The sequence below is a fragment of the Tauraco erythrolophus genome, chromosome 2, assembly GCF_009769465.1.
Source record: "Tauraco erythrolophus isolate bTauEry1 chromosome 2, bTauEry1.pri, whole genome shotgun sequence".
Lineage (NCBI taxonomy): Eukaryota > Metazoa > Chordata > Aves > Musophagiformes > Musophagidae > Tauraco > Tauraco erythrolophus.
Window position 1 is genome coordinate 129,081,068 of NC_141466.1, and position 27,823 is coordinate 129,108,890.

The 27,823-nt window shown below is 43.7% G+C and overlaps 1 protein-coding gene across 1 annotated transcript in view; it reads right to left on the reverse strand.

The window, feature by feature from the left end:
• Positions 1–3,294: 3,294 nt before the first annotated feature.
• Positions 3,295–27,823, reverse strand: part of REL (REL proto-oncogene, NF-kB subunit) — a 32,151-nt gene continuing 7,622 nt past the window's right edge. Inside the window, exons 3-10 of the mRNA XM_086631130.1 lie at positions 25,983–26,131; positions 21,561–21,652; positions 10,777–10,917; positions 6,592–6,696; positions 6,084–6,296; positions 5,666–5,734; positions 5,482–5,556; positions 3,295–4,835 (exon numbers count right to left, since the gene is read on the reverse strand). Of these exons, the coding sequence (XP_086487256.1) occupies positions 4,048–4,835; positions 5,482–5,556; positions 5,666–5,734; positions 6,084–6,296; positions 6,592–6,696; positions 10,777–10,917; positions 21,561–21,652; positions 25,983–26,131 (1,632 nt within the window). The 3' untranslated portion in view covers positions 3,295–4,047. The remainder of the gene's footprint in view (positions 4,836–5,481; positions 5,557–5,665; positions 5,735–6,083; positions 6,297–6,591; positions 6,697–10,776; positions 10,918–21,560; positions 21,653–25,982; positions 26,132–27,823) is intronic.

A 27,823-nucleotide genomic window follows, 5' to 3' on the forward strand; every position in this document is an offset into this window, starting at 1 on the left:
CAGTTGCATCACCATGTATACAAAGATTGGGAACTCCTGGCAGCAGTGTACAATGGAAATCTAAAGAAAAACAGGAATACCAAGAACCCCAAAGTACAGACAAATGTAAGATGTACTGAAGAATGTTGGTATTGAGAGAACAAATCAGCGACAAAAAGCTTTCATTTGTAGCATAGTACTTTTTTTTTTTTCCCCTAGTATCCAACCTTGGATGGATGCTTGGAAGAGTTGAACATTGTCTAGGAACTTGCCTGGAATAGGGAAGACCTGAGGTGTGTTTTTTTTTTTGCTTGTGTTACTGTAAATGTTTCACACAAAGCAGGGGCTGGGCTGCAGGATTATTTTTATCAGCCAGGCCCTAGCACCTACAGCTTTAGGAAAAGCCACTTTTATGCCTGCATCATGTTAATCCATTAGGAAGACACTTCTGCTTACCTGAAGTACAGAAGAGAGTTGAAATATGGACAAGAAATTAAGGTTTGGAGTTTAAAGGCTCTTCATTACCATTTCAGAAACAGAGAGGGTCGTATTGGCCAAGACAAACCACTGTTTGGGGACAGGGGAGATGACTGAGATGTCTTACCTTCAACGCAGTGGTGCCAGGAGCTCGTAATGGAACAGCTGCATGCTAACTTGAGCTGAAGGCTCAAAAAGGCATTAATAAATACATTTTCAAGGAGGTCTTAAAAACCGATCTTGACAAATTAGTCTAAATATTATACACTCTGCCTGTGATGGGCTGTCAAAACTTGTCTCTCGTAATTTGTTTTCCTAGTGCATTGTAACCTAAGTATGGCAGTTGTTCAGAAGCTCCTGTTTAGAATTCTAACACAAAAATAATAGGAACATGATTCAGACGGCAGTATTTTTTTGTTTTTAATCTTAAAGCTGTTATGAGCAATAGATTCCAGGAGTAGTTGTTTCAGATAATAATCTGTACCCAGAAAGGAAGTGCCATGAATGATGGAAAACTTAAGAAACTGAATTCAGAAAACAAACAAAAGAGCATTTCGGTCTCGTATCTCTGATTTCTTGAAACTCAAAAGTGAGCTAAAATATTATTTATAGATTCCATAAACTACAGGGGGAGGAAAAGTAAACAAGCCCACACTATGGACATGGCAGACCTGAGAAGAGCTGTTCCAAGGGAGCAATAGAGGTGGAGATGATGTTAAGAATCAAAGTGCACGGAAACAAGATTAACGTATAAATATTACACTAAACATGCCGAGTCTAATCTCTTCTCCATACAATGTGGAGAGATCCACCAAAAATTCCCACTGCTTGTTTTTATGATAAATATGAAGTATCCAAATGAGGGGGAAAAGAAAAACTGATGATGCAAATATCTCTACAGCTCTTCAGTTGTTGTTCGGTTGATCATGTGAAAACAGGAAAATGAGAGATGTAATCTGTTTTTTTTGAACTTTGTTTCAAGTCTGCAGTTTCTAATACACTTTGAACTGTCATAATCTGTAATGAATATTGCAGCAATAATATTCATGTTGTACTCTGGCCTTCATCTTATTTTTAAAAAATACCTACTTGTGAGTACTCAAATAGGATGTTTTGTGAGAATAAGACTTAATCTCGTTCATGAGGCATGTGTGAAAGAGGTAGATATTTTCTAGCACATTATGTGAAAAATACTGAAAAGCAAGGTCCGGTGTCCCTTAGCACCATCCTTCTTTGCACTGGAAGGACTCGAACTAAGCTGTTGTGTTTCTCCCAACAATTGGTCACCTATTACACCCCCCAATGTTTGGGTTTTTTTTGCACCAGCTTAGCTGAAGCTGTACTGGTAGCACAGCTCTAGGTGAGCATGAAAGCATCTGTCCTCTCTGCCCCCCGACTGCCAAGTCAATCCCTCTGCCACAAAAAAATGCCCGTGACCCCTCACTGCACAGGTTGCTTTGGGTTTTGTAGTCACCAACAGTGACTGCAAGCAGAAAATAACTGAAAAAGCCCCAGGAGAAGCAACCCATAACCTACCTTCTGCCATTTCTCTGGCTTTCCTGTGGTGAGGGATGGCATGAATCTGAGCAGGTTGCAGAAGCGCAGTACTTAGTATAACCAGTTTTTTAATTACCAAACCAACTCGTTTACAAAGGAAAACAGAACTTTGAAAATATTTAATTATATAGTAAAAACAAATTGTACTATAAAGAGCTTTCTATGAAGTGAGTAAAATGTTTACATTTAATATACTTAAAACTGAGAACTTCAAAAAAAGAACTGAATAAACAACACGTTTCAAGCTTTCGTTGGATCTCTTTGGTCTTTCTATTACTTGAGACTGCAGAGGAGCTGCGGAAAAAGGCAGGTGTTACGCAGAAGTGAGGAGAAACTGCTTTAAAACACGGCGAGTCAATTCATTGCCTGGTGTACCTGGAGTGAGGGAAAGCAGTTTTCCAAACTTCACCTGTTCTACAGATAGTCTACGGAGCGCGTCCCGTCAAACCCGTGTCAGTGGTGTGACGCGTTACGGCAGCAGCACCTCAGCGCCTCGAACGCAGCGAGTTACCGCGGCCGAGGAGTCGCTGCTTCCCTACAAACCACAGAGGTTTTCTGGAGCTCCCTTCTGCCCCGTGTATGACTGCGCATCTCAAGTGGCTTTTTTGAGTCGGGGTTGCGTTTTTTGGTTTTTTATCAAGCCGAGTGTGCTTTGTTTTTATTGCTGCTTTCCACGCTGCAGTTTGCTGCTGCCAAACAGTAACCATTAGATTCTTAAGCCCTATCTGCCATACAAAACGGCCGTATAACTTAAGAAATACCCTCTCATTTCTTGCTGTGTTGCTTCTTAAAAAATAATAATAATAACAAAATAGCAAAGCCCTATAATGCAGAGTAGAGTGTCTTACCCAGCCAGTTCCATCCACGCGAGTCGTCACTGACCACCTCGCGATTCAAGCTAAGAAGGAAGACTGGGAATCGAGTGGAAAGGAGGAAGTTCTGGTTTCTGACAGAGAGCAGAAAGGAGTGTTTGGAATTAGTACTGACTGAGATGGCCTGAAGTTGTTAGTAGAGCGCACCTAGATGAAGCTGCGCTAAGCCTGCCTCCGCGTTCGCCCCACAGCCTTCCTGGGAGGGGGTGGTGGGGAGGCAGGACCTGAGCCTTCTGTCAAAGCAGTCACTTGCACAGCAGGAAACTGCCGGGATACCTGAGGAAAGAATAGGCAGATGCTTTGGCTCAACATATTTCTGCAGCTCAAAATAACAGCTACACACACACACAAAAAAATAACTTCCAGAGAAATAACAGCGTGCTCCATTCCTAAAGCAACAGGGGTTTGTCCTTTAAAAATAGTGCACTTTGGATGAAGTGCAGAAAAGTCCTTACTTTCTGTTCTTTTTTTTGTGCAGTGGTTCATTTACAACAGAGCTGGACTATTAAAAATTCAAACCTTCCGGTCTTTTAAAATACATCTCACAATGACATAGTCATTAAAAAAAATTTTTAGAGTAAATTTGCCTTCAAAGCAAATGGAGTGCGGTGAAACTGTGAAAAATCAATGTGGGATCTTGTTTTAGGAGAAGAACGTTTTGTACGAAAGAGGGTAAGAAAGCGAAACCTTTCAAGTAGAGTAAAGCTTGGTGAGTCTGAACTAAGAGTGCCCACGTGCAGGTTGTTTTCCTAATTTCTGTCCTGTCAAAATTTAAATGTAATTTCCATAGCAAAAATAGTTCTTTTTCAAACAGTTTTAACCCTGTCAAGTATGTGAAATTTTAACCCTTCTGAAGACGCCAACTTTTACAGACCCAAAAGGTAAGGAAGACACAAGTGTTAACAGTTCCCTTTTCCAACAGCATAAAAATATGTATACGAGGTACTTCCAAGGTACAGAACCCCAAACCCTACTCCCACCTCTCTTCTTAACAGGCACCAGTCTTTGGGCTGTAATATATAACCTTAAGTTAGGTGGTGAAACTTGCCTAGTAACATTCTGAAAGAGAAAGCAGGGACTCCAGAAGGGTAAGTCACTCCTGTTCACACAACTAGCCAGCTGGAAAGCTCTACGGACCCACCTCCAGCCCGACGCTGCCGGCTCAATGGTTATAGCTTTGTAATATGTTATCGAATTGGAAAGACTGGTAGAGCTCATCAGCGTGGACACCGTCGGTGTCATAGTACTGGTTATCTGCAATGCTATTCTGATGGTTTGGGATGGGGTTGGTGGATAGTCTCGATTCGCTTAAGACTTCTTGGTCTATAAAACCGTAAACCGCGGGGTCGGCTAAGTTAGACTGCGAGTTAAAAGGCGCGCTGCCCGGGGCGGCTACGGGCGGGCACGCTGGAGGCACCTGGTGGAGCTGCTGCCTGTGGTTGCTGGTGTTTAACACGGGGTTATACTTCTCAAAGTTTACGCTAGTGCAGTTCATGTCATCGGTCTCCATGCTGACGATGCTGGCCGTGGAGACGCTGACGGCGTGCGCCTGGTGCGCCACGCTGTTACTCGAAACGCTCTGCATGTCTGCGGCCGGCGCCGCCACCGCTCCCATCCCGTTGGCGCTGCCGAAATTCCGGTAGAAGCCTGAATCCTTCTCATCGGGCCAGTTCAGGGGGTTGTCGTGGAAAGTCGGGATGGAGCTGCCACCCTGAGCGGCCGGCTGAGGCACATCCGCCGCGAAGCTGTTCTGCGGGTGCGCGTTGAGCAGGCCCCCGGCCACCGAGGGGCCGCTGTACAGCTGCTGCCAGCACGAGGACAGCGTGTCCTGCTTCCCCGGCCCCACCTGCACGGGCTGGTGGGGAATCTGGTTGCAGGGAGGGTAGATGTGGTTGGTGGCCAGGGTTCCCAACCCTGGCATCATCAGGGAGGGTGAAAACATGTTTGGTTCTACGGAACAGGAAAGAACGTGACTGCATTTTAGTGCCCTTTTCAATCTTTTTTTTTTTTTTAAATTACAAATGGTAAAAAGCAAAGCAAAACCGGTGCTATCTCAGTAAGATCATACATCTATTTGCACTCTCATACTTGCTTAACTGCTCCCCAGGGCGGACCCCAGGTTTCTGGGCAGTAGCAGGACAGCTACCCACCTCACCCCTCCGTGGAGAACACTGAAGGTGACACTACGTTTAAGGAACTGATGGTTTTAGTTTGTGTGGTCTAAATATCTTAGTACCGGTATCGGTACCAGTATCTTACAGGAAGAAACCCTCAAGAGAATATCAGAATTTCAAGCAAAGAGGAGGGAAGGCCAGCAACTGAGTGTACATTGGAAGGGCTGAGTATCTGAACACAGAGAAGAACCGGTAGTTATCTAAACTAAAGATGACGAAGGCGCAGCCCTCTCCTGTGCAAAGGGGAAGTTGCAGCACGCCTGAGGCTTTGAGAAGAATCTGGAGGAGGGAAAGTAAGAGACTGGTACTACTGCTGCCTTGGGAACTTCAGAGCCCCCTTGACAAAACGCCCTTCCCCACAGCAAACAGGCACTACTTGTTTCAGACCGCTGCCGGACCGCGACACGCACGCAAAAACCCACCTTTCTTAATCAGCTTCCCTTCAGGAGCGACAGCGGAGAATGGAGCTACTTTGGGCCTCTCGGTCACATTTGATCCTGCCACAGAAGAAAGCAGGAGTCTACACTGAATGTTTGTTTTTATATAAAGTAACTCCATCTAAATATAAGTTCACTCAAACAAGAAAAAGACAAATATTTGCCTTACCACAGTCCTGTATGAGCTTTTGCCAAGCCAACGTTGATCTTTGCCTTTTTGCTTTGTTGCCATATGGATCTGCAGAGAAAGGAGCGGAAAGGGAAAGTCTTAATGTTGCTCTTTGCTGTAATTAGTAAAGGAACTTTCTAAAACTTACACTAGTGGCACCTCATTGTAGTAAGATACATTTAAAGCAAAACTTCTCAGACATGACAGCACTAACAAACCAAGACAGTGTTATTAACCCTGATTCTTGATATTTTCACTGAAAGAAGGAGGAAACTGACTATTGTTAGTTTTAAAACCCAAAAATCTACTTTGTAGAAGCAGCGTTGTAGAATTTTTACTAATTAAGCTCCTGTTTATCATCAACCTGAGTTCTGCACTGGTAATGGCTTTTAAGAAACTCAACTAATTGGAACCATACCCTTTTCATCTGGCAGGTATCGGAAATCCATAGGTTCACTGACTTCCTGGTCTGAAGGTCTTCGCAGCTGCATCTTCACCGTGACGGGCTCGGTGATGTCTTTGAGAAACGGCGGCGTTCTGAACACGATTGCAACTTGACGGTGAACGTCAGCTTGTGAGAAGGAACCTTTGGCCTCCCAGTTGTCCAAGACAAACCTGACTTCTATATCATCTAGTCCGTTAGAAACAGAAGATGCTCGTTAAGCTGAAGAACTGAAAACTTGGGGCAGAAAATAAGGGGAAGGGGAACAAAGGAAGGAGCCTGACTCAGAATTCAGATACAAAGTAAATGGCACAGAGTATCTTTCAGAAGTGCTGAGAGTCCTTGAACCTGAAATCGATTTTACGCAGCTACAAAACCAGACCACTTAGTCAGGAGTGCGGTGAAGGGCTTCAGTTCCCCAGCTAGGAAGTGGGAGCGTCGGCCATTTGGGACAAAGAGAAAGAAAAAACCCAGTCAAGGTTACCTTTCTGAACTTTGTCACACAGTAGAAATATTTCATCTCCTCCTTTTACACTTCCACAGTTCTTGTTTACGCGACAGATTCTCAATTCTGCTGTATTGGGAGCTCCTGGAAAGGAACAGGCAAATCCGATGACAAAGAATTACTGTAACTTTGTCGCTATTGAAGACGAGGTGCTGGGAGTTGAGGCATATGGAGCGAAGGCAACAGCTGGAGGAGCGAAGGCAACAGCTGGAGGAGCGAAGGCAACAGCTGGAGGAGCGAAGGCAACAGCTGGAGGAGCGAAGGCAACAGCTGGAGGAGCGAAGGCAACAGCTGGAGGAGCGAAGGCAACAGCTGGAGGAACATGACACACCCCGAAATCCACACTAAACAAGTCGGTCCACATAAGAAATTCAGAAGCAGGGCTTGATGTTCCATGATCCTACAGCTCCCAACCACTCATCTCCAACACAAGACTGTGCCCTTCCCTCCCTATCTATTCTCGAGTACTCTCGAAATACCTCCCTGAATGACATCACTGTGCTCAGCACTGCTGTCATCAAGCTGTAGAATTCAAAGCGGCTCTCTGAGCGACTGATTACCTGTTAGTGTCGTACTTCTCTGGAAAAAGCTGGGCTGGCAAGTCAAGAAAATTCCCCTCTCTCAGTATCTGGTTGTAGTTTTATTCACAGACATATTTGGCCATCGAGCCTCTCCTCTGTTACCCTCTCTGGGGGTTTGAGAACAGGTCTAGGAGTCCAACTTTCACGGCTTTACAGATTTCACCCCAAAATGCTCAAAATTCAAGCCCAAGCTGTGGCTGTACGCAGACAGCATTCCTAATAGTTGAGGATGGAGAGCTGCCCTCTGCACAATCACACATAGTGTTCTACGTCGCGATAAATTAACCGCCCCCCAAGTCTGCACGCTGCATCCCAACAACCTGATGGCTACAAGGGACTCCGGCGGGATGGGGACAAGCACTGCCTGACGGTGCCTGACCCCATTCAGTAGCAGCAGCTTTCCTGCAGGGTAAATATGGACAGGAGAGACTGCTGCAAGGAACAACAGCCCCCTTGGAGCTTCGTGGGCTGTGTTACAGTTTACTTAAAAGGGCACTAATGTCACAATGTAGTGACTCAGAAGTGAGAAAGAACAAACGGAAGCCAGAATGGAAGAACTCTCTCTAGAATTGCAGGTTCACCCCCTGGGCCTACATGCTGGTGTTGATACTTTTAAGTACATGAGCATATACCAATTTTAGGACCTCATCTCTGTTTAACGTACGAAGTAACTGATGCTCATTTCTCTGCTACTGTCTGTGACCATATCCATTGTTTATTGCACCCTCTTCCACCCCTCCAATCCCAACGGAAGGAAACTACACCGTGCCGTGATGTTCTCTCAACTTCTTATGTCAAGACATCAACTCCAAAACGCCTGGGAGGATCCGGCTGGTGCCACTTTGCGACTCGGAAACTGATCCTCCTACTGCCACAGCAACACAAGTCTGCACCACCACGGGCTCCCTGTTCCCAGCACAGAGATGAAATACAAAACCAAAGCTCATGGTGTCACCCTCAAAAAAAAATATTTTTTTTTTTTTTTTTAAATCTACTTCAGAGTCTCAGTTTGAGTCAATTCCTGCCCAATCTTCATGGTACCATACAGGTAGGCTGCAGCACAACACGAACTACGCTTAAAACAGCTCCTTGAAACCTCAGGCCAGACCCCAGTTACGTAGTTACTATCTGCAGCTCTATTATTACCATTATTAGGAAAAGTGGGTACTACAGCCTCATTTACTACATGACGCACGCCACTTCATTTGCTGAATGAATCAGAAACTTTGAAGGGAGGGGAAACAAAACAAACCCAGAAACAGCACAGGATCATATGATTGACAGTGTCATCGTCTCTTTTTCACAGGAAAGGTAAATTAAGAATTGCAAGGAGAAGCCTAATTTTACCTTTGTTTCACTTCTGTATGCTCGACTGGCACTGGCTGTCCTTTTAACAGGTTTTTGGGCAGGTCTCCTAGGCTGGAGTGTGTTGGTTTGTCTTTAGACAAAGAATTTAGAAGGGAAGACAAAGGCAAGAAACTCGAACACCAGCAGACGGGGACACACCGCTCTGCTGTCAGCTCTGGTGCTGTGCAGGAACGCTAAATTCGGCACCAGCCTCAGAGGGAGACGTTCCCTGCGGCCTCTGTCATGCTGTGCTGCTCCCATCTCTCTTCCCCTATGTAAGCCCTCACCTCCACTCCTGTTCCTTGCTCCCCAAGAGCACATCCCTGGTAACAAACTCCTAGAAAAACGAGTTCCTCACCAAAACCCACGTGGCTTTCAACAAGGGCAGGACACCACGTCCTCCCTAACCTCACTTCTCAGGAAGGGTGAAGCGGCTCTATCTGACTCCTCCCAAGAGTTTTCAGCGTGGTGAGACACACAGCTTGGGAAATTTCTGCTCAAAACCAGTTAACATTGTAAGCAACTGGAAACAGAAGCTGCCTGTACTGCTGAATTTTGTACACCTGCAGTCTCTGCTTATGTGATTGCCTCCCTAGTATGTTCACGCTATTCTTATGTATCTCTACTATCTAAAGCAAGTGGAGACTACAAAATGTTAGAAAGTGAAGAAAATACTAGATTTAAAATGTGCAAAGCTGATTTTCAGAGCAGCTCTGAATACTTTTTTGCTCCTGATGTGGACTGATCTGCAAAAGCTTGAAACATTAACAACCTAAGATTTCCAAGCCCGGTTTACCGTACAATTTTATTTGTTACCTGAAGTTATAACCTGACCTTACCCAGCTCTGTATGATGGAGCACGTTGTTTAAGCAGCCTAACGTTTTCTTAAAAGAAATTCAGATCTGAAACTTCTGTCCCAGACAAAGAGCAGCATAATTTTTCTGAGTTGTGGCTGCAGTTACGCACTGTTTTATTTACACCGCTGCTACGTTACACGGAGGATCTTACATACCTATAGTGTACCAGAAGCTGCCCACGTACACCCACACTAAAAAAACCAAGCTTCCCCCACCACACAGCTCTCTTGTCATTTCAGCAGCTCAGCAAAGACTGACGTCAATCAACGTAGACGAGTAATCATGATTTGGCATATTTCTAAATGGCATCTGAGACATCGCTGCAAACCTTCTACATCAATTTTATCCCAACCCTAATGACTTTAGTACTTCAAGGGCTGTCAGTAACACAATGGACACAGTTCCAACTTCTAGATAATTCTAGAAGAGACTCTAAAAATATCAAACACGCCAGAGTTCATAGTCAACGTTCTCATAACGGTTATGCCCACAACAACACAATTCTAACATCAACTTTATAAAACGCAGACCTCATTTTACTTGCTAGTTTCAGCTGAAGTAGTGTCCCCTGATCTTAAATATTTAGCACGGAAATAATTCCACTGCAGAAATAAAACCACTGCCAGAAAGTTTTCAAGGAGTAAAAGCTCTTCTGCCATTTTTCTCCGGCAGAGAAGCCCAGCGCACGTTGAGGGCTGAAATCCTCAACTGCAGCGACCTGCCAAAGCCATGCCAAGTCCAGTGCTGTGGAATGTGGAAAACGGTGCCAAGAAGGGGTGTTCCACATACTTCTGCACCCTCCCAGAGCATGAACAAACACTCCCTCAGTTACCTACCTATACAGTGAAAACAGCAACCGACTGGGATACAAAAGGGATAGATAATGGCATTAAGACAGTTTCCCCACCAGGATAAATCTCAAGAGAGAGTCCTGTTCCAGAGCCCTCACAAGGCAAAGGCAAGACTCCTCATGGTACAAACAGGCTTCAGAGGACATCCTTGCAAAACAGATCAGTCTTAAGGCAGTCATCCATTTCCCCACTATTTATTTTAATTGCTTGCCACATCAGAAGCAGGCCTTTCCTTGGAATCAAAGCTGTGACATGCAAACACGGGCTGAGAAAGCATCCGTGCATGAGTCCATGGATGCAGCGGGCAATTCTTACTCTGGTGGGCCAACACTTCACCCTGGGATCATCTTTTGAGTATATGCTCACTGACTTGCCATGTGTTAGGCATGCATCAAACCGTCTCGAGGCACCGAAGTGACCCAGAGGACCAGCCCAGACCTCAGAAACTGGCCTGACATTTTTCATCTCAAGCAAAAAGAGGAAAATAAAATAAATAAAAATACACGTTTGACTGAGTTGGTACTTACTGTTGTCATAGATGGGGTTGGAAATCAAAGGAGGAAGAGCTAACGTGTAGTTGCCGTGTTCATCGGGGAGGAAAGCTTGGAAGCAGAGGCGGACAACATTGAGATCATACTCATCGATGTTGTGCAGCTGTTCTTCAGGCACTGAACAGGAGAAAAGACAAGACAAGACTGAGGATTAGTCAACAAAATCAGCAGTAATTCTTTAACAAACTGGGCCCAAATGTCCACCAGTAAAAAAGATGATGTTGCCAAGGCAGACGAAACGTGCCCATAGTCCCTGCTAGCTTTACAGGGGCTGCATGAATAAATTCCTCGTACACAATAAATGATCCAGAAGCCTTTGACGCTTTCCCTTCATCAAAGGCGGCTAAACTGCCCTAGTTCTCCTGCTGCTTCTTGTGTCTGGTTTCCTCACCTTGCCTTCCAGAACAGCTTCATGTATTTATAGTTTGAAATTCATTCCCTGGACACGTTTCTCTCTTGTTCGTGCATGATAAAATTTACAAAATGAATGCCACTGGTGAAGAGACATCTTTCCATACACATAAGTCCTAGGACGTTGTCCTGGTTTCAGCTGTGACAGAGTTAGCTCACTAACAGTGAGAGACTTCTACATGATATCATTATTTTCCTCTAGAAACTGAGATGGAAAAACAATCAGAAGGCAGTTCTTGGGGCGAGAATGAAGCCGAAACAACACAAACCATGTCCTCCCCCAACATCTGTGCCACTTCAGTACCTTTGAGAGTAGTGATCAGTGGTGTCATTATGATATAATTTGGTAATACAAGCAGCAAACCCTTGCTGGAAAGGATCCGTTTCCCTACGTATTTCCTTACATATTCCTTAGGTATTCCTCCCAGTGTAGAACACAGTAATGCAAGCTCGGCATTTCAGTTTTGTTTGCTCTTTCACTTATTTTAATTTCGAGACATGGGACCTGGGATACCATTACTGAATATTTCATGTACTCCTAGCTTAATGAGTGATTCCAGGAAAAGGAGCCCTCTCTGAATTTGATGCTTTCCTTTAATGTCTGACATTAACTACTACATCGACATTCAATGCTAGCAAAATGAGGAACTGATTTAATTTCCTTTAAGTACTGATAATTAAAATCATTTCAAGTGGCGCTCTTTTCCAAAATTGTTCAGAGCAGCAGTTCAGCATAGTCAGCTACTCCTCACAATTATCTGAAGTGAACGTGTGCCACGTCAACAGATCACCACCTCTCAGGTTCACTCCTTCCCCTGCCCTTTCAAAGGCTTCTTTGCAAGAAGAAAAGATGAAACGTGCCCGCGATAAGAAGTCTGGGGATCGCACTGTACTGATTAGACTGCAATGCTCTGACCTTTAACATCTATCACTGGGCTGGTCTACACCCTGCCACGAGTGGGATTCCACAATGCCCACTTGAATGATTTGTTCCTTTCACCTTTTGATAGTGTGAAATAGTAAGTGTACTAAGCTCAGAATACTTTCCACTGGCATTTTTAGTCTTTCTTGTGCTCCAAATATCTCAGTTTCTGCTGGTCTCTACTGTAAAAAGTCGTCAAATCACCTTTCCCTTTTATAAGTCCATGAACTGCAATATTTCAAGACAAATACATCAGCAAGCACAAAACTAAGCAGCAACTACATCCATAACTTCAGAAATGCTGGTGCCCAGGGGAGTTCTGCCAGCACGCACCTTGCAGGTTGGTGGCTGACTGTATTACCAGGTATGCAGAGCAAAGTTTTATAATTTAAGGTACTTCATTAGCTGACCTGCTAACATAATAAAAGAGGATCTTTAGAAAACAGGTTTGGAATATACAGCTGTTCAGGCTAACTCAGCTTTGGCAGACTCTGCAGCCCAACTGCCTCTTGATACAGATTGATTTAAAGAAGGAAAAAAGAAAAGTGCGTTCTCTAGATTGCACTTTGGAGAAGGGGTGATCAGAAGTGAAATGCTACTTTGCTTCGGGCAGCTCACGTCATCCTTCTAATCCACGCTCTGACATCACAGCCAGCAGGTAATCAGCTCCCAAGGACACAATGGCATCAAGGCTTCCATCTGTGTGTTGTAGTAGCCACTGGTGACGGTGTGGATCTGGCCCAAGAGCCCAACTGGTAGTCAAATTCCAAACCTCTTCAAAATGAAATTGAGCACAGAGATTCACCACCTTTGTCTAAGTCAACTCCTAGTAGATAGAAGCCAAGCACAAAACCTGGATCTGGCTTTTGATTCTGAATCAAAAGCAAGGACGTTGTGGTTGTGCCATCAAGTCTCTCCCACACGGGTTAAAGCAGGATCAGTCCTGTGCCGCGTTTTCCACAGGCACGGCAGCCTCTTCCTCAGAAACAAAAATCACAGCGGACTTAAAGCTTAAAGAGAACTCTATAAATGCAAAAATACGCCAGACACAGAGAAAATTAGTAATGCCAGTGTTCAAATTACATCATTTCCTATACTATGAACTTTCGCAAATTCCCAATAAATCTGTTTAACCACCCGATACAGGAAACGTGCGGCGTGCCAATAATCATAAGAAAAATACAGTGAGTTGCGTACAGCAAAAAATGCTGCTCCTAATTTGCATGTCCTTATAAACGATTTAATGCAACTTAAAAAAAAAATCTCTGTACTTTGAAAGAGGAAGTGCTCAGTCAAGACTGATTCCTCTTGGGCTATTTTTAATCAGATGAGAAGAACATAACAGAGCAAAAAATGAGAACAAGACAGCTGCAACTCCATCTTGTGATGACATGCTCAAAAAATATATAGAGGCTAGATTGCATCTTCGTACAAGGAAGCGCACAGCTTTCACCGATTTCAAAACATATTCCCTTCCCACCTAAAAGACAACTGTCCAAACAAAATCAAGCGTTGTTATTTTTAACAAACGTCTAATTCTGCTCCCTCTGAAGTCAATTTGAGAGCAGCCACTAACCCGAACGGATGCTGGCTTACAGCATATTAAGAATATTAAAAACAAACAAAACCGAGGCAGACAAACACACTGACTAATCCCTGGGGTATGGCCGGACAGAGGATGGTCGTGTCATTCGGTGTTACTTCACCGACTTCTGTTCAGAAGGACAACAGACAGGGTTAAACCTGACAAACCTGAAGTTATTAAAGTTAAGAAATGCTGTTACAGATTTTGGGAACGGAAAGGACTGAAGAGTGGCCGCTCCATCACCCCCTGCAAGCTCCACACAAGTAGCTCTACTGAAACTGGGGACGTGAGACACGTGAAGGAAAAACGTCGCACGACGCGGCACGTCGAGAGCAGATACGGTAAAAAAGGCTCGAACCCGACACACGGGTAAAAGGAAGAAGGGCTCTGGTCTTGGCAAGGGTTCAACTTCCTCTTCTGACTGCTTCTCGCTGTGTGGTACCACACCTTACTGTCTTCATATGAATCCAACCGAAAGGGCTGGAATCCAACCAACAATCCACGTATGTGACGGCCCGATGTAATAAAAAACCCCAGCGTTAACCAGGCAGAAATTCATTTTCCGTAGTTATCTGTGCAAACAGGAGCGCATGAAGGAATGTTTGTAAGTACAGCTCTTTTACAAGGGGTAGGAGAGCTTCCAAAATTAACGCAACTCAAACACACAGAAATTAAGTATTAAAAAAGAATCAAAATTCTAAGGTAAATATGGGACATGATGCCAAAGGATCCACAAAAATACCACCGGCACAATGGAAAAAGCAAAGAAAACTAACCCCACTCACCAAGATTCTGGCAAAAGAATTTAAAAAGCAGTACCTAGAGTTACAACCAAATTTAGGGAGTATTAGCTGTTCAACCTGGACAGGGCTACAATAACCAGTAAATCCTTTCTTTGTAAAACCGTTTGTGAAATAATTCTCTAGTCCATGATCCTCTAATGCAGGAAGAGACTAAGACAATCCCAGTGTGGACAGAAAAACACACCACACAAGCTAAATCATGAACTCCTCCTAACCTGACCTGGCTACTCTGAGCAGCTCACGCAACACAGGCGTTAGGTTTGGGTTGTCCCTGTCTCAGAGACATGTGTCAATGAAGTCCAGAGATGCTCCACTGGGTTTCTACTGAATGACAGAAATTATTGGATTTGCTTCAGTAACACAAAATTGGGAGATTTTCAGGGATCAACCCACCAACAGGCAATTCCAAGTTTAGGCACAAAATTAAAGATGCCGATAAGATCAGGCCTCCTGTTTGTTCTGGTTTGTTAATTTCTAATGTTTTTTACTATTTTAACAGCCTTCAACATCCAGAAAGGCCAATAAAATACCATTTATCTGATGAAATTACAGAGGGATTAAGGGCTCTGATGTTTACTCATCAGGTGATGCTACAGGGAAAGTGAAAGTTTATTCTGAACACTGAAGACAAATGATTAAGTGTTTAGTTTTTTTGACTGATAACACGATACCTGATTAAATAGCAGATCCCTCACACACAGCCCTCCACCCAACTTCTAGACTGATGATGTCAGAAACTTCTGGAGTGGGTGGAGTTGGAGGTACTTCAGCATCTAAACTTAACCTGCACGGAAACTTCCAGGGCAAACGCTGTGGTGTGACACATTCAGAGAGGGCTACGCAGAGGACACCAGTCTACCCTGCAAAGGGACATCTCATGACCTTCCCTTCCCAACGAGGGGCCGCGGGGGCATATGAGCCACCCTAGATCTCAAACAAAGAGAACGACCTTCCACAAACAAAAACACTTCACCAAGGAGACCGCTCAGGAACACACATCATTAATAATCACGATGAGCTGTATTCTGCCTTTTCTCTTACGCAGAGGATGGTTTTTAATTTAGGGCTACGCTGGGAGCTCAGTTTCATTTAAGTGATGACACAGAGGTGGTTTGCCCTCAAGCGTTTTGCTCCTGGAGCACACAGATACCCCGCTTCGCCCTGATACCGACTGAGTGGTTTAACTCAAGTCTACGCCAGAGGTTTTGCTGTAAAGGGCTGCTCTGCCCAACCTTCATTTCCAGCACTACTCTTACGCTGGGACTAGCTCTCATGTGGTGAATCAGATCAAGGAACTGGTCTGGCTGAAAGCTAACTTGCCAGAAGAAAAGAGGAAAAGGCTTGTTTTCAGGCTGTCGGTTCCCACGAACGCTAGCCCTGGTACAAGGGAAACGGTGGAAGCAGACGGACGCAGCGAAAGGAAGGGACTGCCTCTTCTCCAGCGCTGCTTCAAGCAGTCAGGGAAGTCAGGTACAAGCCACAGGTCCCTCTCAGTGCCCGAGAGGTAGATTCCAGATTCAGTTTACTCCCTCCTCAACCTACAGTTGTGACTGTGTCTCCTGTAGCTATATGGCAGCCAGGCTGGAAAGGCTACAGCAGCCTGGTAACACAGCACACGCTACATTGCCCAAGTAGGTGGCTGGTGTCTCCTGTAGCTGAACTCTAGGTGGCTAAAAAGGATCTCACCAGCTAGTTTAATGCTACGTTTGCTTTTTCCAAGTGAACTACAGCCATATCAGCACAAAGAAAAGAGCAGATATCCTCGCATGCTATTTGTCCCATGCTGTCAAAAGCAGAATATTGTGCTCTTTGCACCTGGAGTTCAGCAACCGGACACACAGCACTGGATGACGGGCCAGGCTGTCCAGCTACATGTCCACAGACATAATTCCACCTACTAGCACTTGCTGAGAGGTAGAAGCTGGGAACGAGGGGAAGGAAGGAACGTGGCAGCACTATGTTTCTTCTCCCAATACACTCATGCCTGGTTTATACCTGTGATCCACGAAGAGGGAAGTTTCAATCAATTCTGCAGAAAAAAGAAACTTTGCGGGTACCTATAACCAGAACATGCATCAGCAACACTCAATAATTTCAATAAAAAGCACAAACTCAGAGGGCTGATTAATGCAAACAACCATAAAATTCAGATGCTAATCTACAGTCAATAAACGCCCAAACTTCTATGGTCACATTTCCCTGTTTCACAGGAGAAAGAGGTACAGGGAAGGTGAATGGCCTGACCTGATACAAAAGCCAAGGGATGAAGCAGGAATACAAATTAAAACTTTGGAAACTCAGCCCTTGCTTTGGTCTAGACAATGTTTCTCTGAATCTGGGTTCTTCTCCTGTTTTAAGTTCAATCTGAAAAAGGTAAAATTGGAACAGATTTAAGCAAATATATCCAGCAGCGCACATATGCCTCTAAGACGTTTTTTAGCAGTTTCTGTTTATAGTATGAAAAAAAGTCAGCATTTTTTTTGTCTCTACTTGGCAGTTTTCATTTTTACACGATTTGAAAAGCGGCTGTCCTTTAGGTTAATATAAAGGTTTCAGCACAAACAGCAAGAAGCATTTGCTTGCGACATGAAAGAACTAAGGGCTTTCCAAAGGTGAGAGCTGAAGGCACATTCCGATCAGAACACCGAGCTTTCCCAAGCGGAGCTGCTCTGTGCTTCATAAACTGCTGACAACTCTCACTTACCAAGATTTTTGGGGGGGGGGGGGGGGCCTCACATTTGTTTTTAATTTAAGGAGAGAAGTTTAACAGTTTCTTTTAACATCTGGGGTGTTTGTTCCAGAGGACACCGATGCTTTCCACTTTCAAACCATTCCCAACTCCCGAGTTCTTGCTAAGAGTATATAAGATTTTGCTGATTTGCCCGCGTAACCCATGGCTCAATAAGCCCCCCCATAACGCCGGCGCTCCCCTGCAGCGAGCGGGGTGGAGAGGGGGGATCCCGACGTGGGCGAGTGGCGTCAGAGGAGACGGGGGGGTCCGACGAGCGCAGCCGCCCGCGAGGGAAGCTGCGGAGAGCGTGACGGCGCGTGTGGGTGGGAAGCGAGTGTGACTGGTGCGGGACCGAGCCTGGTGCGGAGGCGTGCAGGGGGTGGCGTGGAGACGGTGACGAGCGCGAAGCCGATGTGGGGTCAGCTGCTCGCGGGCGGAAAGGGGAAACGGCAAAGGAAAGACCGCGGAGGCAAACGGAGCCGAATTAGCTGTGGGGTACAGGGGAGAGCCTAAAAATGAATTAAACGCTTATCAGCAAGAGCAGTTCCAAAGGAAGAGGAATCTAAAGCGTGTGCCAAGCTCCAGGGAAAGTCTATTTATACCACTCAGTCAATGGCCTAAAATTTGGCAATTCTCTGGGTTTCTCACTGTAAGACAAGTCCAGAGTTTTCATGCTGTCACCCATTTGGCTAGAAAAAGGTTAGTCCTCTGTAATACCGTGCTAAGTACAGCTTTCCTCTAAATTTAAGGAACACATTTAGAGCTTTTCCTCATTGATAATTAACTTGAGTTGCTATTAACTCAATTGTTGTCTCTCTGTCAAGTCACACCCACCCACAAAAGCTCTTAACTGAAGACTGGCTCTTCTTTTAATTTGAGTTGGCTGTACATCAGACAGGACACGGCAAGACAAGGATACAGCACAACTCAACAGCTACTAAAAGAAAACAAACACCTTAGAAAGCAGACGTGGACCAGCTCCACTGGAGGAGTAACTCTGCTCCTTGGATGCTGTGCTATTTATATCATCATGCCAAGGAGTCCTAGTTCCGCATTAGGCTGCTGCTGCGCACCATTTCCCTGGTGCGCTCAGGAGTAAGAGACAAGATATTTCTAGAATTGCTTAGCTTAAAGGACAGAAATATATGGGATGTACCTTTTGAACGCAGCAGATCATGAACACGTCCAGAGATGGCGTAGAAACAGCAGCACTCTCAAACAAGGCTAAAGCAAGAGGAGCAACCTGAGTGCAAGTCATCTGACTTGCATTCTAGTGAATGCACACAATTTGCACAGCCCATACTGAGCTCAACAAGGGATAAATGCTGCCAGCTACCAGTGAGGAATTCACAGTGAAACAGCCTTACAGGTACACTTGCAGAACGACTCAGATGAAGATAGCTCCAGCTAGGCACACAGCACCATCTGCAAATACTGACTTATCATCACCCAGGAGTTCAGAGGTAGACATCAGTTGCTTCAACAGTACAGACTGGAGAAAGTTATCTTAAAAACACAAATATCAATCACGACCAAGCAACTTCCCACTGTTGTTGATTATGACCCTTATTCAGCGTGTGTTCATACCCTATGCTGGAAGACGTGGAGGAGGGATGACACCACCAGAGGCTTTGTGTAAAGGCTCACTCTCCCTTTGCCATCCCAGTTGCCTGTGGCACCTGGGCTTCCCTGGAAGATGACGGCCCCTTTACACAAAGAAGTTTGGAATGCAACTTTGTGGACCCACGCCTTGCTATTACTTCATCCTTTACTAACGAGTAATACGTACGCTGGCAGGCTGGAGGCATTTTGCATCTGTTAATAGGGTCAATACTGAACCTCTGCCCTGAAAGGAGACTCAGGACAGGGACTATTTGACTGTTCCAGAAGAAGGTGGGGCAGAAAAAGAAAAAACAACCAACACAAACACCCTGAAGGCTAGTTTTCAGCTCCACGAAATTTCTTTTATGATGTTCATACAAGAAATGAGTAACGCTAACATGCGACCTGCTTAGAGGATGCACCTAACTCCGAAATGTCTCTAAAAGAAGAGTCAAATGCCCTTCTGAAGACACATCAGTAAAGCACAATGCAGGACGGATACAATACAGCCTGTGCAATTTTGGAGAACACAGTGATACTCTGCTGACCTTAATAAACCAACTAAATCCACACATAAAACTTTCAATCTTATCAAGCAATGAACATTACGCTGACTGCTGCTAATGAAACTCTGTTTTGATCAACTAAGTACACACACAAAAGTATTTCTGTCACTAATCCTGTTTTATTAGACCTTGGTCCTTTGCCTTTCTGGGCTCTACTCAGCGTAGGACTGCCCTGGAGCAGCTGGAGGCCATTCTCAAGGCAGCTCTGCTTTGTGCTGACACCTTAACAAGTGCCAAAAGGCAATTAGGCAGGCTGGGGATTGCCAGCAGCCCCTTCTCAGCACAACCCCTGCCCAGAGCAGGGTGCTGCCCTGTGTGTCACCCAAGCCAGGCTCTCCTCTGCTGCTGGACTACTGGAAAGCAGCCCAGGATCTGACCTGATGCTAACGAGCGCAACCTGCTGTAATTGCCCAAAAACAACTAGTGAAATTTGGAGTTATGTGCCAATCACTGTAAAAATGTGCTGTCGAACAATTTTACTTCAAGATGGATTCACTACTACAATCAGCAGCACTAGGAGCAGAGCTAACTATGTGGTTTCTAAAGTTACTTTGGTGAAACACATGTACAGAACAGGATATTATGTCCTTTTACAGTGCGACATCAAGAGAAAATGTCAACTCATTTTTTATTTATTGAGTAAAAGAAACCCAAGAGGGCAGAACAGAAGAGTTGCCCTTTTTTCTCTGAAATCAAGGTAGAGCTGGCTGGATCAAGGTAAAATTATTTAAACACTCAAACTGTTTAAATTGCACCAATGAACTAAACTCACATAAAAACAGATGTTATTGTGCACATGCATTACCAGAACCAGGATAATTGTTTAGATGAACCATTAGGATCATCAGCCTGACTCCAAACAGCTGTTCTAAAATTAAGAAAAATATCTAGAACATTTCTCATTCTATAGTAAGTCAACATGCTTCTTTTTGTCCCAATTCAGGAATGTGTATTTCGAAGCTAGCCAGAAATCCAGATCTCGATTCTCTAAGAAGGGTCTTACCTGAATTCAGCAAGACTTTTGCAGATATTTTAAGAAAAAAAAAATTATTTGGAAAATCTCCAAGCTCTTGCCGCACTTAAGTAAATACAGGACTACGTTCATAATAATGCATAACTAATAGTTTGGCGGTATTTAAGCTTTTCAACTAGTTTCCTCTAGTTGTGCCTGCACGCTGGAAGCATTGGTTCCGCTCCAGTTGGCCCTACAATTTGCTGCGTGTTCCTCACTCTTCCTGTGGATTCAACTTAGCAATTATGTGGCCGTGAGATGAATTGGTTTAGCAAGTTGATCTGAGGGGAAACCACTTTTTTTCATCTTTTTCCCCCGCAAGTTGGTTTTCCATTGGAGCAACTTGCTGAGTCTGTTCACCGCGTAGCCACACAGCCTCTGTATCTGGTGTGAGAAAAAGTAGTAGGAGTGTGTGACCAGGGATGGAGGGAAGAGCAGGATGACACTTTTAGAAAGCAGCCCACAGATCAGCTGTCATATAAAACTACAGCCCGTGGGTAGGCCCTTACAGGTGTGGTTCTGTAGCAACACAAGTTGCCTCAGACTTGACTGCAAACCGTACTGCTGTGGAGTCCCTGAGTGCCTGTACCAGCTCCCATGATGTAAAAATCAAGTGAGAGACAGCTTCAAGGAGTTTGTCAGCTCCCTGGACTGGCTGGCTAAGAGGTCACAAACACCAGTGTCACAAGAGAAGAGATGGGACAGTGGCAAGTTATATTTATGAGGGTTTAAGTTGTTGCAGAGTTATGCTAATTCAGTCTTCTATTCTCATAGCTGCCAAAATTGGGGAATCTGATTCCCAAGACACTTGCAAAAGTTTCCAGGAAAAGTTTCTGCTGCTATCCTACTGCTTCTGTCCAAGCAGCAAAGCATATTGCTGCTGGGAATGAAAAAAAAAAAACCAACAAACCAACCAAAAAAAACCCCAGAAAACCAACCACAGGCAACTATCCCAATAGATTCACCATGTGATGACAGTGAGGAAAGACTAGGAGGGACACAGAAGGGGTAGAGTGTTTCTCAAAAAAAGACTGTTTGGAAAAAAAAAAAAGCTCCACCACAAAAGTAAATGCATGACAAACAAAAGCCCACCACCCTGCAAAGTGCACCATCTAAACTCCTACTCACCATTGAAGGGGTTAATCTTGTTTGAGATTCGTAAAGAAATCGATTCCTTCAGCTCCTTCTTCTTCACACACTGAATGCCCAAATTCTGAAAACTGAAGCACATGTGGCAGGATTTCAGCAACTAATAAGTGTCCAGAGTGTAGTATTAAATAAATTATTTGATGTTGTCTAGTATGACAACACACAGTGTAAGAAGTGAAGAAAGAGAAAAAGCTTATTTTGAGAAGGATGTAAAAGATCTGGAAAGCAGAGATGCTGTTTTTTCTAAAATAAGAGTAGAAACGGAAGTGAAAAATACTAAAAATTCTAAAGAATTTATATTCTTTAAGAACATATATTTCTATATTACAAATTGTTACTCTGCAGCAAACCTACAGTGATTAAAAGTTAAGTACTCAGTGTCAGGTAATTTAAAGTCACAATTATTTTTGTTATCAATAAACCTGCTGATTCGCATTAGCTACGTATCTGCCCTCCTACTTTTATGAGGGAATATAAAATTTCAAACACTATCTTAAAGGTTTTCTGAAACAAGACTAAACAGGTTTTTAAATCTCACGTAGTTATGGAAAAGTTCTGAAGAGCTGCAGCTCTTCCTTATTTGCATAAGAGTGCAGGTCACCCTGATGCAGGAGGTGGGGGGAGTCCCAGGCGAGCTGACTCTTTCCCACATGGAAAAACCATGACATCATCAAAGCTGAGTGGATGTAAAGCAGGAAGTAAAAAAAAAATTAACAAAAATAATCTGTGTTTCATGATGTTACAATAAGCTCAGAAGATAGGTTGTGCCAGCAGGCATCTTTCTCCAAAAATACCAGCTACTTCCCTTCCTTTGAAACTCCGCAAAAGTTCTTTTGCTTTAGCTATGTTTAAAAAACCACCCTAACGCACTCAGAGATGCTCCTTCTTCCTGCCAACATTCACGAGTAGTTCTACATTTCCCTGCTCCGAATAAGACTACCCTAGCATGATGTTAAGTTTAATTTCCTTAAATTCCCTTGCCTGCGCCCAATACGTTCTGTTCAGAGGTTCCCAAATCCTCTGCAATCAGGTTCCACTCCCAGAACTTTTATTTACTAGAGGATATGTAAGCTTCTTTTCGAACCTGAACTTGATACAGTGACCTGGAGGAAAATAAAAGGCAGAAGCATCTCATAATTCACTAAAGCACTTGGGCTTCATACTGCGGCTACTGACATCCAAGATTTGCACCATACCTTGATGAGAAATTCCACGTCTATCTTCTCTTGTCGGGAGTACTTTTTTTAGGGCTTGATGACAGCTCATATTATGCTTTTTTCCCAAAAAAACGCCCACTGTATTCCACAGATTCAGTCTGAAGGACACCTCAAGTCCATGAACAGGACTTGTTCTGTATGATATCTCCAAATTGCCCTCTGGAAGTGCCAGGCTCTCCAGCCATCCACCATTCAAGCTACAGATACCAAGCATCATGTATGCAGACCCAGCCTTGAATAAAATCTCCACCCAGCTATGCCATTCCTCTGCACCTTCTAACCACTTTGAACAGAGCCCCTCATGGAAGGAAACCAGGCTTTTAAGCACCCTGTAATTCTCAGATTATAAGAATTTTCTTAAACACGCGTCATCACAGTGGAAGCGTCTATTCAACCACCGCTACACAGAGGGCCAGGTCAGAGGAGAAACTGCTGAGAACTTCAGCAAGGCCGTGGGGTTTCACATAAATGCTAGCTGACAGGAAGCAAGCAAGATAACGAGAAGAGAGAGAGAAGTAGGGAGGAAGAAAAAAATTAATAATTAAAAAAACCTATGATATCATCCATGTAGAGAGATAGCAAACTAGGAAGTAAAAATCTGAGTATGCAGCAGTCAAATGCTCAGACATCCACAGTTTTTTGCCTCGTGTTTTGGCCAGGGAGGGCTCTGATCGAGTTCAGGCAGCCATACAAAAATTATTTAACCACAGGCAGAACAAAACACTTTGTTCAACCGGAAATACACGGGGAACTTGAAACAAGCAGAAAGCAGAGTAATTACTCAGACTAGCCCAAAATCTGGGATTAATAATTCCACTTCTGAAAATAAATAAATAGGATTGGATTTTTGCTCCATTTGGGATGATGAGCAAGAGCAAACAGCCGGAACCACTACCAAGAGAGGACATCTCCTGCTCGCTAGTATCGTACGAGGCTTTTCTCCAACATGTACTCGAAGCGAAGAATGTGAAGACTGAGTCACCAGCCACAAAAAGGAAAATGACTTTAAACATCCAGATCCAATTATGGATCATACTGTTCTTTCATCTTAAAGTAACCAATGATTTGTTAAAAAAAAGCGTACCAATGCTGGAAACATTTCAAAGAGAATGTTTTGAGCCTCCTCCCATCAGGATCTCTGATGTCAAGCTCAACTGAAGCTCACAGTTTCACATTATCAGTAAAGTGAAAGTAGCCCACTTACTATTTTGTAAGAAACTGAGAGGATTAAAACCTAACGATACTGAGAAGAACTGATGGATAAAGTAAACAATCACAAGTGTCTTAAATGAAACGGAAGCACAGCATCGTGTCAAAGAACACGATTTGATGCACATATATAATGCAGACAAAACCAAAATTTGCAAATAAATGTTTGCAGAGCATCCCAGTCTTTTCTGGAGTTACATCCTTTCATGGCCTCTCTGCTGGCACGCCTTGTGGTTACACACTGAACCTTGTGCAACAAAACGCCAAGAGGAAAAACAGTCATCAGTGTCTTCCTGCACCCGGTGAACAGAACACATAACCAGAAAAAGTGTTAAGCAATCAGGCTGCTTCACTTCGGATCAGAAGGCACAGAGCCAAGAGCAGGAAGCGGGATGGGCTACAACAGCAGACATCCTCTGACCTTGGGGAGGAAGCTTGCTTTGAGAAGTCAGAGGGGAAGCTGGTGAATGGATGGTCAGAGGAAGGTGCAAGGTCCCTCAACAGTTTAAGATATTTGTATCTGCCTTTCAGACAACATGAAGGGGAACTCTACTTGCAGGGAAGCCGATGAGGATGAGGTTACAACAGTCAAGGCGGAAGGTCAGTGCCTGAAGAGACAGCTCTACCTTCCTAGAGAGGTATGACAGGGAAAAAATTACAGGAATTACATTTACTAATCCTTTTCTACCATTTGTCAATCAGGGCAGCATTGTGAACAGAGCTAAAACCAATGAACTAACAAAATTGTTGGCATCTGTAACAGCAAAAGACAGTACAGTCAACGTTCTACACGCCACCTGAACACACTGCAGTGCATTTATGATCACTTGTGCCTGGGCTGTATGTTGAAGCAGCATCTCCACTATTAAAACTGGTTTTATTTCACCATCAGGCAATCATCGTCTTCAAACAGATCATGTCTTCAATTCTTTCCTTTAATAGTGCTCTACTGACCAAATCCATATAAATATGAAGTAATTTCACTAACATCAACAGCATCACATCAGCCTGAAAGCAGTGAGTAAGGGCTACTTATACACTGAAATACTTACCTTATTTTCTTTCCAGCTCAGTTATGTTTACCCCAAAGCAATAGCCTACTTCCAAATTTACTACAGCGCAAAAAACTGACCCACAAACATTTCCCTCTCCGGCTATAATCACTCCACATTTGTTGCAGTTTACTCTGCTTTTACTTTATTACATAAGACTTGGTAAACTTACAGGAAAAGCCATCACATACAACTGTAATTTAGATATTCTTAATATCCCTCTGATCAGCACTGAGAAACACATCTCATACATAGCCTGAATTTTCCTTTCTGCATTCACAAGTAGATACTTCCCCAGCACGTTTGCTCTACAGAGCTGAGCCTGAGCAGAATCTGTATTTTTACTCAAAAAAAACCCAACCCAAACAAACAGCAACAGCAGCAACAGCTACTAACACGTTTCTAGATGTGTCACAACTGTTGTCTTCTAAATGACATGATAACTCAGCCAATACAAACTTTCTCCAGTTTCCAGAAATTCCAAATATAATTCCCACGGAAGACATGAGCTTCCCTAATCACCGTGAAGTATTAATTTTAAAGTTGTTGTTGTTATCCGTTCCATTACTCATCATTTTCACATGTAGGAGTGTCATGCTCAAGAGTAAGAAGCGTTAGTGAACAAGACTAAAAAAAGCAAATCAAGCCAGAGAAAGTAAAAGGAGACAGACATGGGGAGAATGAACAAAGGAAAGAAAAGGGTGACAGGAAAAGAACAGGAGCAAAGATGAGCATGTGAAGTACTGAAAAAAAACAAGGAAATACTTCAAAGAGCAGTTGCCCTCTCTCTGAGATGGATTAGTTAAACTTCAGCAAAGACAGCACACTAATTGCCCTTTTAATCACTAGTCAGGGTTTCAAACCTTAAGATTAGCACAGCACTTGCATAATTAATCGAACTCCCAAGCAACACCATTACTCACGATAGGACTCGCCGTTCGGGCCCAAACTCTGCTTCGTAGTAGCCATCTCTGCAGTCTTTTCCAACCAGATAATGAGGGTGTGGCTTGTAGGGTTCGTTCTTCGTTACCAGTGTAGTCCTTATTTTGACTTTTCCAAAATAGTTCAGAATCTACAAAAAATGGGAGATGTCGTCTAGAGTTTAGATACAAGGGGTAGTAGAGTCTCCATATGTAACAGAAAATACATTTTATCCTAAAACATTCTGTGGAAGAAACACCACAGCTAAGAAAATGGTGTTATTGCTTCATAAAAGCTAGGACCGTTCAGAAGTTACGTTCATTCCATTTCAGTTCTGTTCATTTTACACTAAAAAAAAACCAACTCTGACAAAATACCTGAAAAGTGAAAACTTTTTGAAAAGCATCTCTCACCTGTTTCAGAAACTAAACCAACATACTTCACCTGCCAGTTTTGTGAAAGAAGTTGGTTATTTCTCACCATAAAATTTCACTGGTGCCAGCATTTGACATTCAATCCATTCAGTTCTCAAACTACCCTACTGCAAGAATGGGAAGTCAAAAAGGCTCTCAAGAAGTTGTGGGATTTTTCTTCCCTCATTTTTTTTATTTAAGGCTGGAGATCTATTGCTACCCCATCTTACCAAGGCTCTTTATATGATTTGATTTCATCCCTGTGCAAAAGGCCAGAGGTAATACAGAAGCTTAGACCTAAAACAGCCTGCAATGCTCTAAGACCTAACGTAACAGGACATATTTCATCATCATATCTAGCCTTACAATGAAAGATGCAAAATTCTATGTAGGTGATCGCATACAAATGCTAACTGAACGACACGTCTAGCTCCAAGGCTTTTAGGAAAAAGCTCCTACAGCCTCAGGGATAAGGCTAATACCTGTGCATGAACTCTGAGTAGCGAAAGAGGATCTTAACAGATACAGCACAATATAATCCTCTATGAAGTCTCTTTTATTTAATTACTTCTCAGATCCAAGAAGGGGAGCACTGAATTCTCAAGCTCCTACTAGAGCCTTCAGTGCAGTCATCAGCCTAATTCAACACACGTCTGAGGTGCGTAAAAGTTTTCCCTCATGCTGACGGCGACCAGTGAAGTCACCAAGGGTTGCGTGGGTGAGTGTTAAAAAAAAGGAAACAAAAAAAAGAAAAACAGTTTGGCCTAAATTGTTTAAAGCATAACAACTTGAAAGCAAATACAAGACTTGCTCAGATGCACATCTGTGCAGAGGCGAGCTCTCCTCCTCCACTTCCCTTGCCCTATAACTAACTGTTCCTCTCCTCCTTCAGCCCTTTCTTTCCTCCTCCTGAGACTCCAAGGATCCATCATATATCCCTTTTGGCCAACACCTCAACCTTTGACCTGACCTGTGCTCTTCTAGCTTCCATCCTCTGTTTGCTTCTTCAGTCTCCAGTTTGGCTCCTTTCTTGGCCTTCGTACAAGCCACCATTACTTTTCTCCCTTAAAACTTCCACCGCTCCTTCACCACTTTCAACTATTACATCATTTCTCCCTCATTTCAAGCCCAGTCCCTTGAGAACCTGAAGCCCGATCACACTTTTGATTCTCCAGTTCCTCCTTGATGTTCTTCATCACAACCACACCACAAAATTTAATCTCTTCCTGGCCTCTCTGTTCGCATCCTCATTGATGTTTCCATCTCTAGAGGGGACTCCCCTAGCAGCTAATCAGCACTAAAGCCTCCTACGGGCTTCAGGGAGGCAGGAATTCACCTAGAAATCACCTGCTATCAGTAACAATCAGCTCTGTCATCAACAGTCACCTTTAAAAAAGAACAACCTATGGCCAGGATTGCACAGTCGCCTA